Source organism: Macaca fascicularis, chromosome 2 (assembly GCF_037993035.2).
Source record: "Macaca fascicularis isolate 582-1 chromosome 2, T2T-MFA8v1.1".
Classification (NCBI taxonomy): domain Eukaryota; kingdom Metazoa; phylum Chordata; class Mammalia; order Primates; family Cercopithecidae; genus Macaca; species Macaca fascicularis.
In genome coordinates this window covers 121151944-121173155 of record NC_088376.1, presented here as the reverse complement: position 1 = coordinate 121173155, position 21212 = coordinate 121151944, and the positions used below count along the sequence as shown (strand labels likewise).

Below are 21212 nucleotides of genomic sequence, written 5' to 3'. Positions count from 1 at the left end.
CCTTTGCTAAATACAAAGTATCCTTTATTTCATTAAACACTGTGTCCCTGGCAATCAATTTAAATTCAATTTCAAGGCTCAGCTCTTGGGCAGGTTACCTTAACAGCAATAAGCCTCAGTATCCTTCTGGTAAAAAAAAAAAAAAAAAAAAAAAAAAACCTTCTGTTGTGAGCTGAAATGAGGAAAATGGAGGCATAGTCCCTGGCCTCATTACAAGCCCCAAAAGTTCCATGAGGTGCTAGAAAGGAGAGGCAGCATCCTCCAACATACCTCTTCTTTGTTCCCTTCTGGGTCCTCAACAAACACCATCACGTCTCCTTGCCCGGCGCTGATGGTGTCCACAGTGAATTTGGCTGGCTGCTTCACCATGTTTCCAGTGGGCTCGATTCCTGCCACAGGTTTACACAGACATGTTAGAAGCCGGGCGAGAGTGTGGCATGAGCCATCGCCCACTGCATCTCTTTCAGGGAACTGAGAGATGGGACCCAGCCCTGCAGATCCCACGTCGGAAATGGGGACAAACTGCCTTGACAAGGACAATCAGACAGGTTGAAAGCCTTAATTTTGTCCATGTTATTGAAGCAATATCCAATTTTGATATTCAGAGAACCTCAGTCAGGAGTTTATACAAAATTGTGGAAAATAACATGGTTAGTAAGTAGTAGCAGAGCTTGCCTTGATGGAAGCAACACAGCAGGGAGGAGGGAAGCTTATTTCTCATTAAACAGCATTTATTGTATTGCCTGACATTTTTAAAAATTACATTCAATCATTTTTTAAATTAACCTTTTTATTTTAAGATGATTGAGCAAATTCATTGAGACAGATTTTACCTGTAGGCGTAAGAAACAATGCCCTTGCTGGGCACGGTGGCTCACGCCTGTAATCCCAGCACTTTGGGAGGCTGAGGCAGGTGGATCACCTGGGGTCAGGCATTCAAGACCAGCCTGGCCAACATGGTGAAACCCTGTCTCTACTAAAAATACAACAATGAGCCAGGTGTGGTGGCGCATGCCTGTAATCCCAGCTACCTGGGAGGCTGAGGCAGAAGAACTGCTTGAACCGGGGAGGTGGAGGTTGCAGTGAGCCCAGATCGCACCCTAGGCGACAGAGCATGACTCCGTCTCAAAATAGTTTCCCCAGTGGTAACACGGTAAAAAGCTATGACTCAATCTCACAATCAGGGTATTGACGTTGATACAATCAAAATAGAGAACATTCCCTTTAGCACAGGGAGTCCTCCTGCTGCCCTTGCATAACCACACCCACACTCTCCTTAGCCCTGATAACCACTAACCTGTTCTCCACACCGTGATTTTATTATTTCGGTAACGTCACATCAATGGAATCATAACTATGTAACCTTTTAGGACTGGTCTTTTTCACTACACATAATTGTCTACAGGTTCACCCAGCTTGTTGCTTCTATCAATGTTTTTTTTTCCTTTTTATTGCTGAGTAGCTAATATTCCATGGTATAGATGTACCACAGTTTAACCATTCGCCCACTGAAGAACATCTGGGTTATTTCTAGTTGTCTATTACCAGTAAAGCTGCTGTAAACATCTGTGCATAGGGGTGTGTGTGTGTGTGTGTGAATGTAAGTATAAAATAGTAAGAAATTATATATATAGGTCTCTACCCCTGGTTCCAGAGTTCCTAAACTCCTTGGAATGTCCTTGGTGTCAAGACCATCTTCTGTTCTAATGAGGCAACTCTTAGTGGGCTCCCGGATAGCTTTCAGGATGGGGCTAATCAACAGAAAGACCAAGTCGTGATCAGAAGCTTAGAACTTTTGGCCCCACTCCCCATCCTACAGGGAAGGGAAAGGAACTGTAGTCTCAACTAATGTCAATCATGCCTACGTGACTTAGCCTCCACAAAAATCCCTTAAGTACGGAGTTTAGAGAGCTTCTGGGTTGGTGAACACATCCATGTGCCAAGAGAATGGCCCGCCCCAACTTCATGGGGACAGACGCTCCTGTGTTCAACACCCCTCTAAACTTTGCCCCATGTACCTCTTCATCTGGAGGATCATCTGTATCCTCTATCATATCCTTCACTACACAACTGCTAAAGGGAAGTGTTTCCCTGAGTTCTGTGAGCCACTCTAGCAAATAATGTAACAGGAGGAAGGGGTAATGGGAACTTCTGATTTGTAGCAAACCTGGACAGAAGTTGTGAGTAGCCTGAGGACCCGCCACTTCTGACTGGCCCTTGAAGTCGGGGTGAGTTTTGAAGGACTGAGCCCTTAGTGGGGTCCGCACTAACTTCAGGTAGACAGTGTCAGAATTGAAGCGAATTGATTATAGGACACCTACTTGTTGTCCACATAAAATTGGAGAATTGGTCAGTATGGGGGGAAAAGTCCATAGATTTTGGTGACCAGAAGTGAAGTATTGCGAGGAGTAGTAGAGAAGAAAAGTTTTTTTCTTTAGCTGTGAGAATATAGAAGGAAAAACAGTGGCTCTCCTATACAGTAAGTTTTCATTCCTCTGGGATAAATGCCAAGGAGTGCAATTGTTGGGCCATATGGTAGCTACATGTACTGTTTTTTGAGGTTTTCTTTTTGTTTTTGTTTTGAGAACAGTCTCACTCTGTAGCCCAGACTGGAGCACAGTGGCTCAATCATGGCTCACTGTAACCTTTACCTCCCAGGCTCAGGCAATCCTCCTGCCTCAATCTCCTGAGTAGCTGGGACCACAGGTGTGTACCACCACACCTGGATAATTTTTAAAAATTATCTGTAGGCTGGGCGCGGTGGCTCACGCCTGTAATCCCAGCACTTTGGGAGGCCGAGGCGGGTGGATCACGAGGTCAGGAGATCGAGACCATCCTGGCTAACACGGTGAAACCCCGTCTCTACTAAAAATGCAAAAAAATTAGCCGGGTGTGGCGGCGGGTGCCTGTAGTCCCAGCTACTGGGGAGGCTGAGGCAGGAGAATGGCGTGAACCCGGGGGGCGGAGCTTGCAGTGAGCCGAGATCGCGCCACTGCACTCCAGCCTGGGCGACTGAGCGAGACTCTGTCTCAAAAAAAAAAAAAAATTATTTGTAGAGATGCAATCTCCCTATGTTGCCCAGACTGGTCTCAAACTCCTGGGCTCAAGTGATCCTCCGGCCTCAGCCTCCCAAAGTGCTTGGGATTACAGAAGTGAGCCACTGTGCCCAGCCTATTTCTTTATTAAGAAACTGACAAACAGTGTTCCAAAGTAGCTATACCATTTTACATTCCCACCAGCAATGTATGAGTGACCCAGATTCAGTTTCTCTGCATCCTTTCCACATTCAGTGTTATCAGTATTAATACTTTTTATTTTAGCTGTTTTGATAGTGTGTACTAGGATTAATTTGCATTTTTCTCATGGTTAATGATACTGAACAAATTTCTATGTGGTTTTTTTTTTTTTTTTTGGTCATATGGATGTACTCTTCAGCGGAAACTGTTTATGTCTTTTGCCCATATTCTTACTGGGTTGTTTGGTTAAATGTTTGTTTTTTATCTACTGAGATCTGAGAGTTCTTTACATGTTCTAGATACTTGTGTTTTGTTGGACATATGGTTTGCAAAATTTTTCCCCCAGTCTTTAGCTGTGTATTCATCCTCTTAACTATAAAAAGTTTTAAATTGTTTGTAAAAGTAAAATCCAGCCCCCAGATCCTAGTCTCAGCAATATTTTGAGTTCTGTCTGAGATGGTGTCCAGGTGGCTTTTATAGGGTGAGGGCTAAGACAGCTTGTCTTGCAGGACAGTGGGTGACCCAGTACACCCTTCGATGCAAGAAAACCCTCAACAGCACATAAAGGCCAACCACCACGTACCATGTTGAGTTTTTGAGACAGACCATCCTTCTTAAAACGTTAAAAAGTTTTTAATTTTGTTGAAGCCCAATTTATTTTTTTTTAATGGATCATGTTTTTGGTGTCAAATCTAAGAACTATTTGCCTAGCCCTAGATCTCAAAGACTCTCTTCTATGTTTTTTTCTCAAAGTTTTATAGTTATACGGGTTTTTTGTTTTTTGGTTTGGGGTTTGCTTTCGTTTTGTTTTGCCTACGGATGTTCAATTTCTCTGCCACCATGTGCCGAAAAGGTTCTTTCCTCCAATGACTTATCTTTGCACCTCTGTCAATAATCAGTTGTGCATATTTGTGTGGGGCTGCAATTCTGTTTCATTGATCTATAATGTCTATCCTTTGACCAATACCACAAAATCTTGACTTCTGTAGCTATACAGTAAATCTTGAGATCAGGAAGGCTGATGACTCCATGTTGTACTTCTTTCTCAAAATTGTTTTTGCTACTTTAATTCCTTTGCCTTTCCATATATGTTTAAAATAATACTCTTCTTGCTATCTGCAAAAGCTCTTGCTGGGATTTTGACAGCAATTGCATCGAACCTCAATGACTTGAGGTGGTATCTTTACTATTTGGCTTTTTTTGAGACAGAGTCTCACTCTGTCACCTAGGTTGGAGTGCAGTGGCACAATCTTGGCTCACTGCATGCTCTGCCTCCCAGGTTCATGCCATTCTCGGGACTCAGCCTCCCAAGTAGCTGGGACTACAGGCACCCGCCACCATGCCCAGCTAATTTTTTGTATTTTTAGTAGAGATGGGCTTTCACCGTGTTAGTCAGGATGGTCTCGATCTCCTGACCTCATGATCCGCCCGCCCTTGCCTCCCAACGTGCTGGGATTACATGTGTGAACCACTGTGCCTGGCCCACTATTTGACTTTTACAGTCCATGAAGATATTATATCGCTCCATTTATTTAGGTCTCTTTTATTTATCAGCGTTTTTGTAGTTTTCAGCATTTAACTCCTATATATGTTTTATTACATTTACATTTTGTAATGCAATTATAAACAGGCTATGCTATTTTTAACTTTTGTGTCCATTTGTTCGTTAAATTATATAGAAATATAATTGATTTTTACATATTGATCTTGTATATTGTGACTTTGCTGAACTCACTTATTTAAGGGGGGGTATTTGGGTTTTCTCCCCACCATGGATTCTTTGGGATTTTCTATATAGACAATCTTCTACATCTGCAAATAGAGACAGTATTATTTCTTACTTTCCAATAAGCATGTCTTTTATTTCCTTTTCTTACCTGACTGCACTGGCTAAAATTTCTAGCATTATGTTGAATAAGAGTGGTCAGAACAGCCATCCTTGCCTTGTTTTTCTCAGGAGAACACATTCAGTCTATTAATCATAATGTTAGCTGTAGGTTTCTTGTAGTAGCCACTCTATATCAAATTGAGAAAGTTCTCCCATTTTTCTTTTGTTTGAATTCTTACCATGGATAGCTGTTGAATTTTGTCAAATGCCATTTCAGCATCTATTGATATGGTCATGTAACTTTTCTTTGTTAGTCTGTTAATATGGAAGATTATGTTGACTGGTTTTTTTTCTTTTTTTGAGACAGAGTTTCGCTCTTGTTGCCCAGGCTGGAGTCCAATGGCACAATCTCAGCTCATTGCAACCTCTGCCTCCCGGGTTCAAGCGATTCTCCTGCTTCAGCCTCCCGAGTAGCTGGGATTACAGGCGCCCACCACCACACCAGGCTAATTTTGTATTTTTAGTAGAGACGGGGTTTCATCATGTTGGTCAGTCTGGTCTCAAACTCCCGACCTCAGGTGATCCACCCACCTCGGCCTCCCAAAGTGCTGGGACTACAGGCGTGAGCCACCGTGCCTGGCCTATGTTGACTGCTTTTCTAATAGTGAACCAGGCCTTGCATCCCTGGAATAAACCCCACTTGGTTATAATGTGTACTTCTTCATTATATACAGCTCAGTTTTATTTGTTAATATAGTCATTTGCTGCACAATGAAGTTTCAGGCAAAAATAGTCCACACATACAATGATGGTCCCATAAGATTATAAATGGAGCCAGAAAAATTCCTGTTGCCTACTGACGTCGCAGTAACACATCACATTACTCATGTGTTTGTGGTGATGCTGGTATAAACAAACCCACTGCGCTGCTGGCCATAGCAACGTCTAGAGCACGTACAACTATGTTCAATATACAATACTTGATGATAAATGACAATGCTACTGTTTTGTGTATTTAATATACTATACTTTCTATCACCACATTTTAGAGTGTGCATCTTCTATTTAAAAATTAAGTTAACTGTAAAGCAGCCTCAACAAGCCCTTCAGGAAGTATTCTAGAAGAAAGCATTGTTATTACAGGAGACGGCAGTTCCACACATTACTGTCCCTGATGACCTACCAGTGGGACAGTGGGACAGGATGTGGAGGTGGAAGACAGTGATAATGATGATCCTGACCCTGTGTAAGCCTAGGCTAATATGTGTGTTTAATTTAAAAAAAAAAAAAAAAAAGAAGTTTTAAAAGTACAAAAATGAAATTAAAAGTTTTAAACACAGAAAAAAGCTTACAGAGGCTGGGCACAGTGGCTCGTACCTGTTATCCCAGCACTTTGGGAGGCCAAGGTGGGTGGATCACCTAAGGTCAGGAGTTCGAGACCAGCCAGGCCAATGGGTTGAAACCACGTCTCTACTAAAAATATAGAAATTAGCCAGAAGTGGTGGTGGGCACCTGTAAGCCCAGCTACTAGGGAGGCTGAGGCAGGAGAAGAGCTTGAACCCAGGAGGCAAAGGTTGCAGTAAGCCGAGATCATGCCACTGTACTCTAGCCTGGGCGACAAGAGCAAAACTCCATCTCAAAAAAAAACAACCAATTGTTATCCAGTTCAAGGATTCTTTTCTCTGTCCTTCCACCCTGCTATTGCGCTAATCCAGTGAGTTTTTATTTCAATTACTGCAATTTCCAGTTCTAAAATGTCCATTTGATTCTTTATATCTCCTAAATTTTTATTATTATTTTGCTGGGACATTGTATTTCTTTGTTGAGATTTTTACTTTTTTCATTTTTTTCATAATTGTTCTTAATCGCTTACCTAAGCCTTTTTTTTTTTTTTTTTTTTTTTTTTTTTTTTAAAGATAGAGTCTCACTCTTCTTGCCCCGGCTAGAGTGCAGTGGCATGATCTCGGCTCACTGCAACCTCCACCCCCCAGTTTCAAGCGATTCTTCTGCCTCAGCCTCCCGAGTAGCTGGGATTACAGGTGCCCACCACCTCGCTTGGCTAATTTTTTTGTATTTTTAATAGAGACGGGGTTTCATCATGTTGGTCAGGCTGATCTCGAATTCCTGACCTCAGGTGATCCGCCCGCCTCGGCCTCCCAAAGTGCTGGGATTACAGGCGTGAGCCACCATGCCTGGCCACTGAAGCCTTTTTTAATGACTGCTTTAAAATTTTTGTCATACAATTCTAACATCTCTATCACCTCAGTGTTGGCATCAAGTACCTTTTTCATTCCGTTTGAGATCTTCTTGGTTCTTGGTATGACAAGTGATTTTTTTTTTTTTTTCTGAAACTGGATATTTGGGGTATTATGTAATGAGACTCTGGGTCTTCTGTAAATGTTCTGTTGTAGCTGGTGTTTTATGATACCACGCTGGCAAGGGAGGGAAGGATACACACCTTGTTACTAACAGTGGGGGAAGAAGTCTAGGTTCTCCATTCAACCTCCACTGATGCTCAAGATTGGGGGGCTCGTTACTGGTGCATGGGGGTGGGAGTTCTGGCTGGAGGGACTAGGAGTGCCTCATTACTTCTCCTCCATGGCGCCGGGGAGTGGCTTCCTTATTGCTAGACTGCTGTCAAAGCCTAGGCTCCCCATTCAACTCTGCGTGTGTAAGTGCGGAGCTGCACGTTTTTTCTGTGGTGTGGACCTGGAGTAGAGCAGTGATTGTTTAAAAGTTTTCTGCCTATGGCCGGGCGCAGTGGCTCAAGCCTGTAATCCCAGCACTTTGGGAGGCCGAGACGGGCGGATCACGAGGTCAGGAGTTCGAGACCATCCTGGCTAACACGGTGAAACCCCGTCTCTACTAAAATATACAAAAAACTAGCCGGGCGAGGTGGCGGGCGCCTGTAGTCCCGGCTACTCGGGAGGCTGAGGCAGGAGAATGGCGTAAAAACCCGGGAGGCGGAGCTTGCAGTGAGCTGAGATCCGGCCACTGCACTCCAGCCTGGGCGACAGAGCGAGACTCCGTCTCAAAAAAAAAAAAAAAAAAAAAGTTTTCTGCCTCACTGCGCTGCCCTTTCCTGGTCTTCTGGCTGGACAGGGGAGCTTTTGTTGGCACTTTCTGTGTTGGTGCCCACTGGCATTTTCAGGTTGTTGGCTTCTTTCTTTGGCCAAATCTGGGATATATAAAGCAAAGTAAACCCAAGGAATTCAGTGCTGTGTCATTCCTCGAGTCCCAAGATCCCTGGTTGGTCTACCTCATCCTTTTTCAGAGTCTCCCTATGTTTTCCTTATGTATAGCGCAGGGGTTTTAGTTGTAGTTAGCAGAAAGAATTAGGAAAAGTCCTTCTATTCCATCTTCCCAGGAGCAGAAGTTCAAATATTACCTTTTTAAAAGGCTTTTTATTATGAAGAATTCCAAACTAGGCTGGGCACAGTGGCTCACACCTGTAATTCCAGCACTTTGGGAGGCCAAGGCAGGTGGATTAGCTGAGGTCAGGGGTTCAAGACCAGCCTGGCCCTCTGTCTCTACTAAAAATACAAAAATTAGCCAGGTGTGATGGTGGGCACCTGTAATCCCAGCTACTCGGGAGGCTGATGCAGGAGAATCCCTTGAACCCAGGAGGCAGAGGCGGAGGTTGCAGTGAGCTGAGATCATACCATTGCCCTCCAACCTGTGCAACAAAACTTCGGCTCAAAAAAAAAAAGGTTGGGCGCGGTGGCTCACACCTGTAATCCCAGCACTTTGGAAGCCGAGGTGGGCGGATCACCTGAGGTCAGCAGTTCAAGACCAGTCTGACCAACATGGTATAACCCTGTCTCTACTAAAAATACAAAACTGGGGGGGGGGGTGTGGTGGTGCATGCCTGTAATCCCAGCTACTCGGGAGGCTGAGGCAGGAGAATTGCTTGAACCCGGGAGGCAGAGGTTGCGGTGAGCCGCAACCAGCCTGGGCGACAGAGTGAGACTTCATCTCGAAAAAAAAAAAAAGAAAAAAAAGGAATTCCAAACACAGATGTAGAGAGCACTGCACAGTGGACCTCCTGCACCCAGCTTCAACAACTATCAACTCACAGCTGGTCTTATTTCACCTTCACTCCTGCCTCTTCCCTCTTCCTGTATTATTTTGACACAAATCCTAGACCCCAGATTTTTTATCCATAAACAATCACTATGTATCCTTAAAAGATACTCTCAAAGTACCCACAATACAAATACCACATTAAAAAACATAATTCCTTAATGTCAAATATTCAGTGTTCAAATTTTCAATTATCTTATAAATATCACTAATTTCTTACAGCACCTTGAGCTGCTGCTTTATCATGATTTTTTTTTTTTTTTTTTGAGATGGCGGCTCACTGCAACTTCTGCCTCCCGGGTTCAAGCGATTTTCCTGCCTCAGCCTCCCAAGTAGCTGGGATTACACGCATGCACCGCCACGCCCAGCTAATTTTTGTATTTTTGGTAGAGACGAGGTTTCACTACATTGGCCAGGATGGTCTCGACCTCCTGACCTCATGATCCACCCATCTTGGCCTCCCAAAGTGCTGGGATTACAGGCGTGAGCCACAGCACCTGGCTATCATGAATTTTTTTAACCATCAGTTGGAATAGGATCCAAATAAGGTAACATATTACAAATGGTTGCTAAGTCTCTTAAGTCTCATTTAACCTCTGGCTGTCTCTCCATCACTTCCTTTTCTTTGCTACAAATCTGTTAAAGACACTAGGTCATTTGTTACTATACTCTGGATTTCTATTCATTTCCCAATAATTTAGTTTAAGAAAAAATGGCCGTAGACTGTTATATAATAAGATAATCTTTCTGCCTAAAAAGAAAGTAAGGCTGGCTCAAGCCTGTATCCCAGCACTTTGGGAGGCCGAGACGGGCGGATCACGAGGTCAGGAGATCGAGACCATCCTGGCTAACACGGTGAAACCCTGTCTCTACTAAAAAGTACAAAAAAAAAAAAAAACTAGCCGGGGGAGGTGGCGAGCGCCTGTAGTCCCAGCTACTCGGGAGGCTGAGCCAGGAGAATGGCGTAAACCCGGGAGGCGGAGCTTGCAGTGAGCAGAGATCCGGCCACCGCACCCCAGCCTGGGTGACAGAGCGAGACTCCGTCTCAAAAAAAAAAAAAAAAAAAGAAAGAAAGAAAGTAAGGCAAAAATTATAAAGAATTACAAATAAAGTCTAAAAGGTAGCCTTCCCACACTGCTCAGGAAGAAATGCAAAGCAAAAAAGATACACAGTTTAACTCAGCATAGAAAAAAGGCTGGAAATAAATACCTCAAACTTTGAAGGCAGAAATGAGACTGGCAGTTGGGAGGTGAGTTTCAAATTTTATTTCATATATTTTTCTTTTGCTTAAAATTTACATAACAGTCAGGTTATGTAACTGATATAAGCAAATGGATTTAAACATACACCTAATGGCCAAGCATGGTGGCTCATGCCTGTAATCCTACCACTTTGGGGGGCCAAGGCAGGAGGACTGCTTGAGCTCAGGATTTTGAGACCAGCCTGGGCAACATGGCCAGGCTGGTCTCAAAATAAAATATTAAAAAAATAAGCTGGGCATGGTGGTGCACACCTGTGGTCCCAGCTACTAGGGAAGCTGAGGCGGGAGAATCACTTGAGTCCAGAAGGTCAAGGCTGCAGTTAGCCGTGATGGCATCACAATACTCCACACTGAGAGAGAGAGTGAGACTCTATTTCAAAATGACAACAACAAAAATAAGTAAATAAACATGCACCTAAAATACTAAAAGTCCCACTTCGCCTGACTCCAGCAGCCTAAGAAACAACTTACTCTGCAGCTTGTCAAAGGTCTGGGCTTGGGTTGGTCACCTGTGGCTAACCATGGTTGGTTAGGAGGCTGAACCACACCCCTACTCTGTAAACTCCTGTGGAGCTTTGCTTACCATGAAAGAAGACAACTGGCCCCCCTCTGATTACTCAGATAGAAGGATGCTTAAGGATTGCTCTACAATAAATGCTTCATAGAGAACTAGATTTTTACAAAGATTTCTGATTAGCTTATGGACGAATGCTCTTCACATAGTTAACCCTGCAAGGAAGCCCACCACAAAGATCTGTGGCTGGAGGCCCACCTCACCCCAGCCCTCTCTCCTTTCAACCCACTGGAACTAAGCAAGGTAGGGCTCAGTGAATAGATCGACAAATGCTAACTGGCTGGCAACTGGCATCTATTAAACAACCAGGACATAAAAAATAAAACAACACTTTCAAATCTTTTAGAAACAAGAAGATGAAACAGTCTTTCTTCCTGGGCTCAGGTGGCAGAAATGAAGCAATGTGGTCACGCAGAGGAGACCAAAACTGACACTGGCTTTCACCTCACCACATGACAAGAACAATATCTCACAGCCCCACCCATGTGGCCTTGTGACCCTGTCACCTAATATGACCATTTTTTCTTCCTACTTTAAAAAGGAGAGTGAGGCCACTTCCTCCTGAAAAATAAGCTGAATATAGGATTACCATATGATCCACCAATTCCACTTCTGGGTATATCCCTAAAATAATTGAAAGCAGGGTCTCAAACAGCACTTGTACACCCATGTTTTCATAGCAGAATTATTCACAATAGCCAAAAGATTGTAGCAACCCAAATGTCTATCAGCAGACAAATGGATAAGCAAAATATAGACATACAAAGGATTATTATTCAGCCTTAAAAAGGAATGAAATTCTGATACATGCTACAACATGGATGAATCGTGAAAACATATGACGAGTGAAGTAAGCCAGAGGAAAAAAAGACAGCACGTGACTATACTTCTAGGAGGTATCTAACAGACAGCATATGATTCCACTTCTAGGAGCTACCTAGAATAAGCAAATTCACAGAGACAGGGAGTAGAATAAAGGTTACCAGGAGCAGAGGGGAGGACAGAATGGGGCGTTATTGTTTAATGAGTATGGAGTTTCAGTTTGGGAAGCTGAAAAAGTTCTGGAGATGGATAGCAGTGGCGTTTGCACAACAACGTGAATACACTTAATGCCACACTTAAAAATGGATAGTGAATTTTATGTTATGGCTATTTTCCCACAGTTTAAAAAAATGCAAAATGCACACATATAAAAAAAATTTTTTTTTTAAAAAAGGGTGTGTTTCCTCCACAAGTGCACATTTGCTAAGAGGCAGATGAAGGAAATGGCAATGACCAGCCACATTCCTGAACCGTAACAAGTGATCATTTTCTAGAAAATAGCACCGTGAAAGGAAACCGTCTCACATTAACAACAGGGAAGCCGGACAGCCACTGATAAGGTTATTACAAACATACATTATGCCTTGATTAGATTCAGTCCATTTGACCAATCTGGTTGACAAAGGATTTATTTGGTTGTTTGCAACTGTTTTGCCATTAAGGAAGCATAATCTTTACAATCAGAGATTCCTCATTCCAGCCACCACCTGTGGTATGCCTTAAAGGAAGCCCCACCTCTTTTTTTTTTTTTTGAGACGGAGTCTCACTCTGTCACCCAGGCTGGAGTGCAGTGGCGCGATCTTGGCTCACTACAACCTCCGCCTCCCGGGTTCAAGCAATTCTCCTGCCTCAGCCTCCTAAGTAGCTGGGACTACAAGCTTGTACCACCACGCCCAGCTAATTTTTGTATTTTTAGTAGAGACGGGGTTTCACCTTGTTAGCCAGGATGGTCTCAATCTTCTGACCTCGTGATCTGCCCGCCTCGGCCTCCCAAAGTGCTGGGATTACAGGCGTGAGCCACCAAACCAGGCCAAAGAAAGCACTTTTAAAGCAAGTGAGGACATGCCAACCTTCAAGTGACTGTGAATGGGAGGAGGGCTCTGAAGTCCCTAGTCCCTACATAACACAAGTGATGTCACAGACCTCACACCTTACTGCAAACAGAACCTCAAATGGTAAGGGGTTCCTTCCAGAACTATCTGCTGGTCTATATCATGCCCAAAAAGTCAGATGAGAAGACCTGGCCACTGAGGTGAGAATAGTACGTGGTCAGCACCACTGCTCTAGCCATGTGTCATCTTAAGAATAAGCTGATTGGGAGGCCGAGCTGGGCAGATCACCTGAGGCCAGGAGTTGGAGACCAGCCTGGCCAACATGGTGAAACCCCATCTCTACTAAAAATACATAAATTAGCCAGGCATAGTGGTGGACGCCTGTAATCCCAGCAACTCGGGAGGCTGAGGCAGGAAAATTGCTTGAACCCAGGAGGCAGAGGTTGCAGTGAGCTGAGAACGTGCCACTGCACTCCAGCCTGGGCAACAGAGCATGACTCTGTCTCAAAAAAACAAAACAAAACAAAACACTAAGCTGATACCAAGCAGGAAAATGCTTTATTCAAAGGGAACCTATGTAGGGAAGGAACATCCTACAAGACACACGCCCTTAACTGTTCAGAAAGTCAGTGTCATTTAAAAAAAAAAAAAGTTTTGGGAAATTATTTAGCATGAAAAGAGTCTAAAGAGAAATAACAAATGCAGTAAGTGAACCTTAATCAGATCTTAGTTTGTAAAACAACAACTATAAAGGACAATCTTAGGACAATAGGGAAATTCGAACACAAACAATACTATATGAAACTATTGTTAATTTTCTTACATATGGCAATGAGTACTATGCTTATGCAAGAGGATATCCTATTCTTAGGAGAAGCTTAGTGATGTACTGAGGACAGAACTGTCATCATGCTTGCAACTTATTTTCAAATAATTCAGCAATCATATACACAAACACATATGCAAATACACACAAAGGGCAAGAGAAAACCATTAAGCTAGAACGGTAACAACTGTCAATTCTGGGAGAAGATATACAGAATATTGTGTGTATAACTGTTATCCCACTGGGATAACATTTTTTTTTTTTGAGATGGAGGCTCACACACTTGGTCACCCAGGCTGGAGTGCAGTGGCATGATCTCGGCTCACTGCAACCTCTGCCTCCCGGGTTCAAGCAATCCTCCTGCCTCAGCCTCCTGAGTAGCTGGGATTATAGGCGCCCACCACCACACCCGGCTAATTTTTGTATTTTTCGTAGAGACGGGGTTTCACCATGTTGGCCAGGCTGGTCTCCAACTCCTGACCTCAGGTGATCCGCCTGCCTCGGCCTCCCAAAGTGCTGGGATTATAGGCATGAACCACCGCACCCAGCTGATATTTTCTTAATTATGAAAAATGAGAAATAAAATGCACTCCTTCCCCTCCCCCATAGAAAAGGTGTTAAGTTGTATCTGGCCGTGTTGACCTTTACCAGAAACCACACTTTGCAGCCATGTAACTGTTCTCTTCACAAAGCTAGTGTGCCTGAAGTCAGGTGCCAGTCACAACGCCAAACGCCTTGAAATGGCTTCTACCCACTATAATGTTCTGAGCAGAACGGTGTTCTTGCAGCTGCCTCACAGTCATAAACAGGATGTCTTAGCAAGGAAGTATCTGCCAGGGGTTAACAATAGCTCCCACTCCCGCTGGAAATCTGAGGCAGTCTTAGTGTAACAGAAGGAGAAATGAATCAGCAGCCAGATGGCCCACCCCCATCACTGACTATAGTGATCTGGGGCAAAACCAAACAACCCCGACTCCCTACCCCATGATTCCTCTTCTGAAAAATGGGAGCAATGGGCTACTGCACTAAAATCACCAAGCCGCAAACTTGCCCTTTCCATCTAAGCAGAAGGATTTCTTAAAGCCTTAGAAAAACAAGGCAGAATAAAACAGTCATAAAATGTGTTATAAAGGAGACTTGGGGTATCTTTGAGGATTACACCCATATATTTTTGTTTCCGAGAACATCACCCTTGAAGCCATGAAATCATCTCCAACACCAGAGGACATGTCTCCAACACAACATCAGAGGACCAACACTCACCTCTGCCATAGGCCCTGGCTTTCTTCGGGTTGAGTTTGGGTTTGAGAGGAGCCCCTGGCTTGAGCTTGGCTTTGGGGAACTGGGACAGGTAAGTCATAACTGAGTGCTCGTCCACATCCGGGTGAATGATTTCTTCAGGAGTGATGACCTAGGATAATGACATGGTGGATGAACACCCAGAACGTATCACTTTGCAACTATTGAAGTGTTTGCAAATGCCTCTTAAATCAACCACTACAAATATTAGGAAACTGAGTCAGCTTCTCAATTAAGTGAAATTACATTAAACCAACAGACCAACATCAGTGTTTTTAACCATTTTTGAGAAATTGCAGGCCCCTTTGAAAGCTAGGGGCCCCTCTCCAAAAAATTCTGCATGTAACTTCCAAAAGTTCATTGTCCTCCCCATTCCCCAAAAGTCCATTTACTCCTCTGGTCAAAGCTTTCAAAAATGATAAAAGGATAAACTATAGCAAGTCAGGAAAATGAAGAAAGAAGCACACACAGGATGAGAGCATGTTACAAAAAAGTGCACAGGTTAACCAGCTTTTTCCTTTGCTCATATATTCATGGTCTGTATCTGTATTAACTCTACTAATTAAAAAAGGTAAATAAAAAAGAAACAACATGTAAATATTAGATATGTGATCTCAATATATTAGGAGCCATTAAAAAAATTGGGAAGCCAGGGGTGGTGGCTCATGACTGTAATCCCATTGCTTTAGGAGGCCGAGACAAGAGAATCACTTGAGGTCAGGAGTTTGAGACCAGCCTGGCCAACATGGTGAAATCCAATCTCCACTAAAACTACAAAAATTAGCCCGGTGCGGTGGCAGATACCTGTAATCCCAGCTACTAGAGAGGCTGAGGCAGGAGGATGGCTTGAACCCAGGAGGTGGAGGTTTCAGTGAGCCAAGATCATGCCACTGCCCTCCAGCCTGGGTGACAGAGGAGTAAGACGCCGTCTTTTTAAAAAAAAAAAGAAAAGAAAAGAAAAAAGAAAAGAAAAGGCTGGGTGCAGTGGCTCATGCATGTAATCCCAGTACTTTGGGAGGCCGAGGTGGGCGGATCATGAGGTCACGAGTTCGAGATAACCCTGGCCAACATGGTGAAACCCCATTTCTACTAACAATACAAAACTAGCCGGGTACGGTGGCACACACCTGCGGTCCTAGCTACTCGGGAGGCTGAGGCAGGAGAATTGCTTGTACCTAGGAGGCGAAGGTTGCAGTGAGCTGAGATTGTGCCACTGCACTCCAGCCTGTGTGGCGGAGCAAGACTCCGTCTCAAATAAATAAATAAATAAATAAATAAATAAATAAATAGGGAATGGGTGAATTTCTCTTGACATTCAGTTTAGGAGCAAGACTAGACCCATCCTAGACAGGTGACCTCCCTGAAGGTGCCACCTCAATTTCAGTACCATCACCTGACCCAGCCCTAAACAGCATGCAGAGTCCTCCCTGCCTCCAGTAATGGTGCTAAGGAGGTAAATCACACTTCCTCGGATGAACAGAGGCTCTGTCTCATGAACCAGGTTTACCATGTGCAACGAACAACAGACGTGTCCAACTTCCCTCCCCATGTGATAAAAAGCACCAGAAAACATTCTGACCATTAGCCTGCAGGAACAAAAGAGCTACTTGGGTTTGAACAGTCGCCTTCAATACATTCCATAAAAAGTAGGATGTGTGTCGATTTGGCATTTCTTCCCGGCAGCTCCTTCAACAACTTCACCCATGCCAACATCACATGAACGTAAAAAGGAGACGGTTTAGGTTTAAGCGGAGATGAAAAACACACCACACCACTTCCTGAGTGGACGAGCCAAGAAACAAATGGGCCATGTAAGAGAGACATGACTCCAAAACCAAACCAAAGAAACAGGCATGTTGTTCTACCTTCCAAGGGACCCTGTTACAAAATACACTGAACTCAGACCTCAGTGCAGCCTATAGCGAGGCCATCAGTCCCATGGCACTGGCTACCTGTAATCTTCCCTGGCTAGCCTTTGGACACGGGACTCATGGTGCCTAACTGTTAGAGGGAGTTTCTGGAAAGAAAACACTGGTTTTCCTCCCAGCTAGGAAGATCAGACTTCAACTAAGCAATGTGACTACTGTAGATTGTATCCAAGACTTACTTGATTTCTGAGTCCTCTTGTTATATTCCTATGATAGAATTACGGGTGATAGAGATTATTCCAGAGTTTCCATTAATGGTGGATTATCCCGGCTTACATGTTTTTAAAAGTTTTAAGTCGGCTGGGCGCAGTGACTCACACCTATAATCCCAGCACTTTGGGAGACCGAGGCAGCCAGATCATGATGTCAGGAGTTCGAGACCAGCCTGACCAACATGGTAAAATCTGTCTCTACTAAAAATACAAAAATTAGCCAGGCGCAGTGGCATGCACCTGTAATCCCAGCTACTCAGGAGGCTGAGGCAGGAGAATTGCTTGAACCCGGGAGGTGGAGGTTGCAGTGAGACGAGATCATACCACTGCACTCTAGCCTGGGCGACAGAGCGAGACTCCATCTCAAAAAAAAAAAAAAAAACCAAAAGTTTTAAGTCCTGTGACTTTTCCTAAGCTACTGGATTAAAATTACCTTTTAAAATGTAGATTGAAAAATGTTCAAATACTATCAATTTCTTATGGCTCAACCTAATAGTTAGGGTTCATATTTGTAGTCTGGGGTTTAAAGGTAGCCTTCAAAATATTTAAAGAAGAAATACTAGGAAATTTGCCAGTGTGTGACAAAGAAGAGTGACATGAAAATTTCTAGATGATCTACATTAAACCAACACACTAAGATCTATAAGCACCTAAGTCAATAAGAACCTACTATTATGGGTAAACTGAGGAAGATGAGAGCGCATCACAGGCAATGCTCTTTTAAGTCTCAATGCCAAGAAGGTCGGGCTGCCTCCCTGACCCAGGAAGGCATCCACAGGACAAGCTAGTGGTGGGGGCAACCTCACAGGACCTGGCACACTTGTGCATACCTGTGGGACACCCAGCCAGTCATCTGCCTGCTGCATGGCTTCTCGTGCGTTATCTACAGGCTTCTGCGGGTCCCAGGATTCCCAGTCTGGGCACAGACCTGTTAACAGAACACAAAAGATGCTTTTAGCATTAGCTGATCAAACAGATTAAAGGAAACCATGTGCCTAAACTAACCCCATTTGTTCTTTTAGTTCAGAGAATGATTTTTTCAAAATCTGAGCGAATCATATATTTAATAGGCAAAAAGTATCACAGGTATGAGTGTGCCAGGGTATAAAATATCCTCCATCACTGAGACTTCTCCTCTGGGTGCTATGTTCTTGCATGAAGATGGGGATTATCCATTCCTTGAAGGAGTGGTGTTAAAAAATAAACAAAGCTTGGAAAAAGCCCGGTGCCTTTATGCAGGAGGGATTTTTTTTTTTTAACTTTATTCCTGGATATACCTAAAAAGTCTAGAGTAGCATCCTGTGTGATTCAAAAACCCACTTGCTCAAAGGTGCAAACCTAGAATTATCTTAAAAGGCTTTATAAGCACAAGAGGTAAAGGCCTAGAGTAAAAACTCCCAGGTTTAAATTGGAAAGAGGTATCCTAAAATGTGTCCTTAAATGGAAGTAAAAAAGAGGATATTAGGAAATCAATTAATGCTGCACTTTGAATTTTTCCTGGATGACACCAACTTATAGACGCTCAAGGAAGAATGAGGCCTTCAGCCCTCCCCTACCCAACTACACTAGTTCTGCTTTGAGTATGTCAAGAACCACTAACTAAATACTAATGTGCCCAGTAAATACAGAATACACAGTAAATGGAAAATATGATTAATACCTTTTTTTTTATTATTAAAATCAACTTTAGGGGGTGTGTGTGTAAACTCTGGCTCTGGTCTTTCTACCCATCAGTCTAAACCCTCCAGTGGGAATAATTACAGCCTTCATATACACTCAGCCACTAAGAAATAAGCAGCCTATCAAGGGTGGAAAAGGCTCCAGTTGAATCCTGACCAAGTGCTATTTCACAGTAACACAGAAAGAAAAGGGTGGAGAATGCCATATATAGTCAAACCAGTGGTTAATAAAAATGGGTACTTTCCACTCCATGGAAGTTTTTAGATTTTCATGCCAAGCCACCTAATAGGACCAAATGTTTCTCCAAATCCAACAAGAAACTGAGCGCCAATGTGGGAAGACACAGGATTTTGGAGTCTGGAAGCTAAACCCAAGTCTTGCTTCTAAGCACCAACTCCTTCATTGGAATTTGGATAAAAGGTTCAACTTGATGCTCAAACATGTCTATGGATATATCTAGAAGATCTGCCCTTGGAAGGGTAAACAGAGCCAGTTTTAGTTTCCTTAGCCGTTTTATAATGGGCCAAGACCTGGAGAAATACGCCAATCAAGGCAAAGATAGCATTCCTGTTGAAAACCAGAATGTTTGGGACCCACATGCCCCCATCCTGGACAGATGGTTTAGGCAGCCCTGCGCACTTACCTGGAGCACAGCTGTCTACCAGGGCTCCCAGGGCTTTGCCATCTTGCCAGTTCTGGTTAAAGTTGGTGATGGGCAAGTAGGGGATCTTGTTCTGAATCCACCCCAGCAGCCTCTGCTTTGGCGTCTGCTTCTTGGCATCATCATCCCCTTCATCCTCCCACACGGGCATGGAGATGGAGTAGTGGAGGATCAGCGTCCACACCAGACCCAAGATGAGCTTCAGGTTCCCATCCACAATGGCTTTGCTATCTGCGGAGAGAGGCACAGGCTTGGTCAGTCCTTTGGGTTACACAAGTGTAAATTATGCTCCTTATATAAATGTAAATGGAGTCTTCAACTATTAGAGAACCATACTGAGATACTTAAGAGTGAAAGGATGTAATGCTGAAATTTGCTTCAAAACACCTGAGGACAAGAAGAGATGAAATATGATTCCAAAATGCTGTTAACGGATGTCACTGGATCATCGGTTCATGAGCACGTAAGATACCACTGTCGCTACTTTTCTGTATGCTTAAAATTTTCCATAATAATGGCCAGGTGCAGTGGCTCACTCCTGTAACCCCAGCATTTTGGGAGGCCAAGGCAGGAGGATTGCTGTGAGCTCAGGAGTTCAAGACCAGCCTGGGCAACATGGCAAAACTCCCTCTCTACCAAGAAAAAAATAAAAATTAGCCAAGCATGGCAGCTCACTCCTGTAGTCCCAGCTACTCAGGAGACTGAGGTTGGAGGATCGCTTGAGCCTGGGAAGCCAAAGTTGCAGAGAGCCAAGGTCACGCCACTGCACTCCAGCCTGGGCAACAGAGTGAGATGCTGTCTCAAAAACTGAAAGAAATCATTTCACAAATATAGATGATAAAAAGGAGTGACTGCATCCCAGAGGTAACAACCTGCTAACCTGGTAGTATACAGTGTACCAGATTGTGTGTGTGTGTGTGTGCATGTGTGTGTGCACGTGTGCACGATCTGGGCTCACTGCAACCTCCGCCTCCCGGAGAAAGAGGTACCATCTTTCTCGTCAGGTACTTCTGTGCTTCCAAATTCACCAGGGTCCCTGCTACACACAGTCAGCTCTTAAACATATAGCACCTCAGAACCTACACAACACCCATCTGATCCGCTTTCCACTCTTGCCACTCCCACTCACCATACTGCAGGCTCAAAGACTCCTCGTTCCTGGACTATCTTGCCCTGAGCCCCTGGACCTCTTCGTGTGTTCTCCATTCCTTTGATGGGAAGACCTTCACCCATCCTCCTGTGGGACAACTCGTGGCTCATAATTCTGACACCAGATTCTACAGCTGGTGGCACTTCACTCCCACCAGCATTTACGTGTGAGTTCCTTGGGCTCCCACCTCACTCCAGAACTGAAACCGCTTGCTGGGGAGGGACTGAGCTGTCTGCATCTTCGTGTCTCCCCAGCCACCCACCAAGAGCCACCTGAACGCTGGTTGAACACATGCCAAACTACACTTAATGAAACCCAACCACTACCACATGAAAAGCAACTCACATGCTGATAAGGGGTGCGTGGCATGCCACTCAAAACTGAAAGGGTGACAGCTTTATTTAATTAACCTGATTATTGTTATTATCTTCTTGCAACAAAAGACCCTCTTTAAGAGCCCACACCCAAACCATCAGAGAGAAATCATCAGAATTTAATTAATTAATCAGAATTAATTTTGTAGTTGCAGATTCAGTCATAATAAAACTTGATCATCTAACCTGGAAAAAACAAAGAGTATCATGAAGTGGCTGGTAAGAA

At 43.8% G+C, this 21212-nt stretch overlaps 1 protein-coding gene across 4 annotated transcripts in view; it reads right to left on the bottom strand.

Annotated features, from left to right (window-relative positions):
- FLNB (filamin B) overlaps positions 1–21212 on the bottom strand; it is a 167146-nt gene that overhangs the window by 76186 nt on the left and 69748 nt on the right. For all 4 annotated transcript variants that reach the window (XM_005547469.4, XM_005547470.4, XM_005547471.4 and 1 more), the window contains exons 2-5: positions 19445–19693; positions 17952–18049; positions 14946–15093; positions 271–389 (exon numbers count right to left, since the gene is read on the bottom strand). In XM_005547469.4, the coding sequence (XP_005547526.3) occupies positions 271–389; positions 14946–15093; positions 17952–18049; positions 19445–19693 (614 nt within the window). The remainder of the gene's footprint in view (positions 1–270; positions 390–14945; positions 15094–17951; positions 18050–19444; positions 19694–21212) is intronic.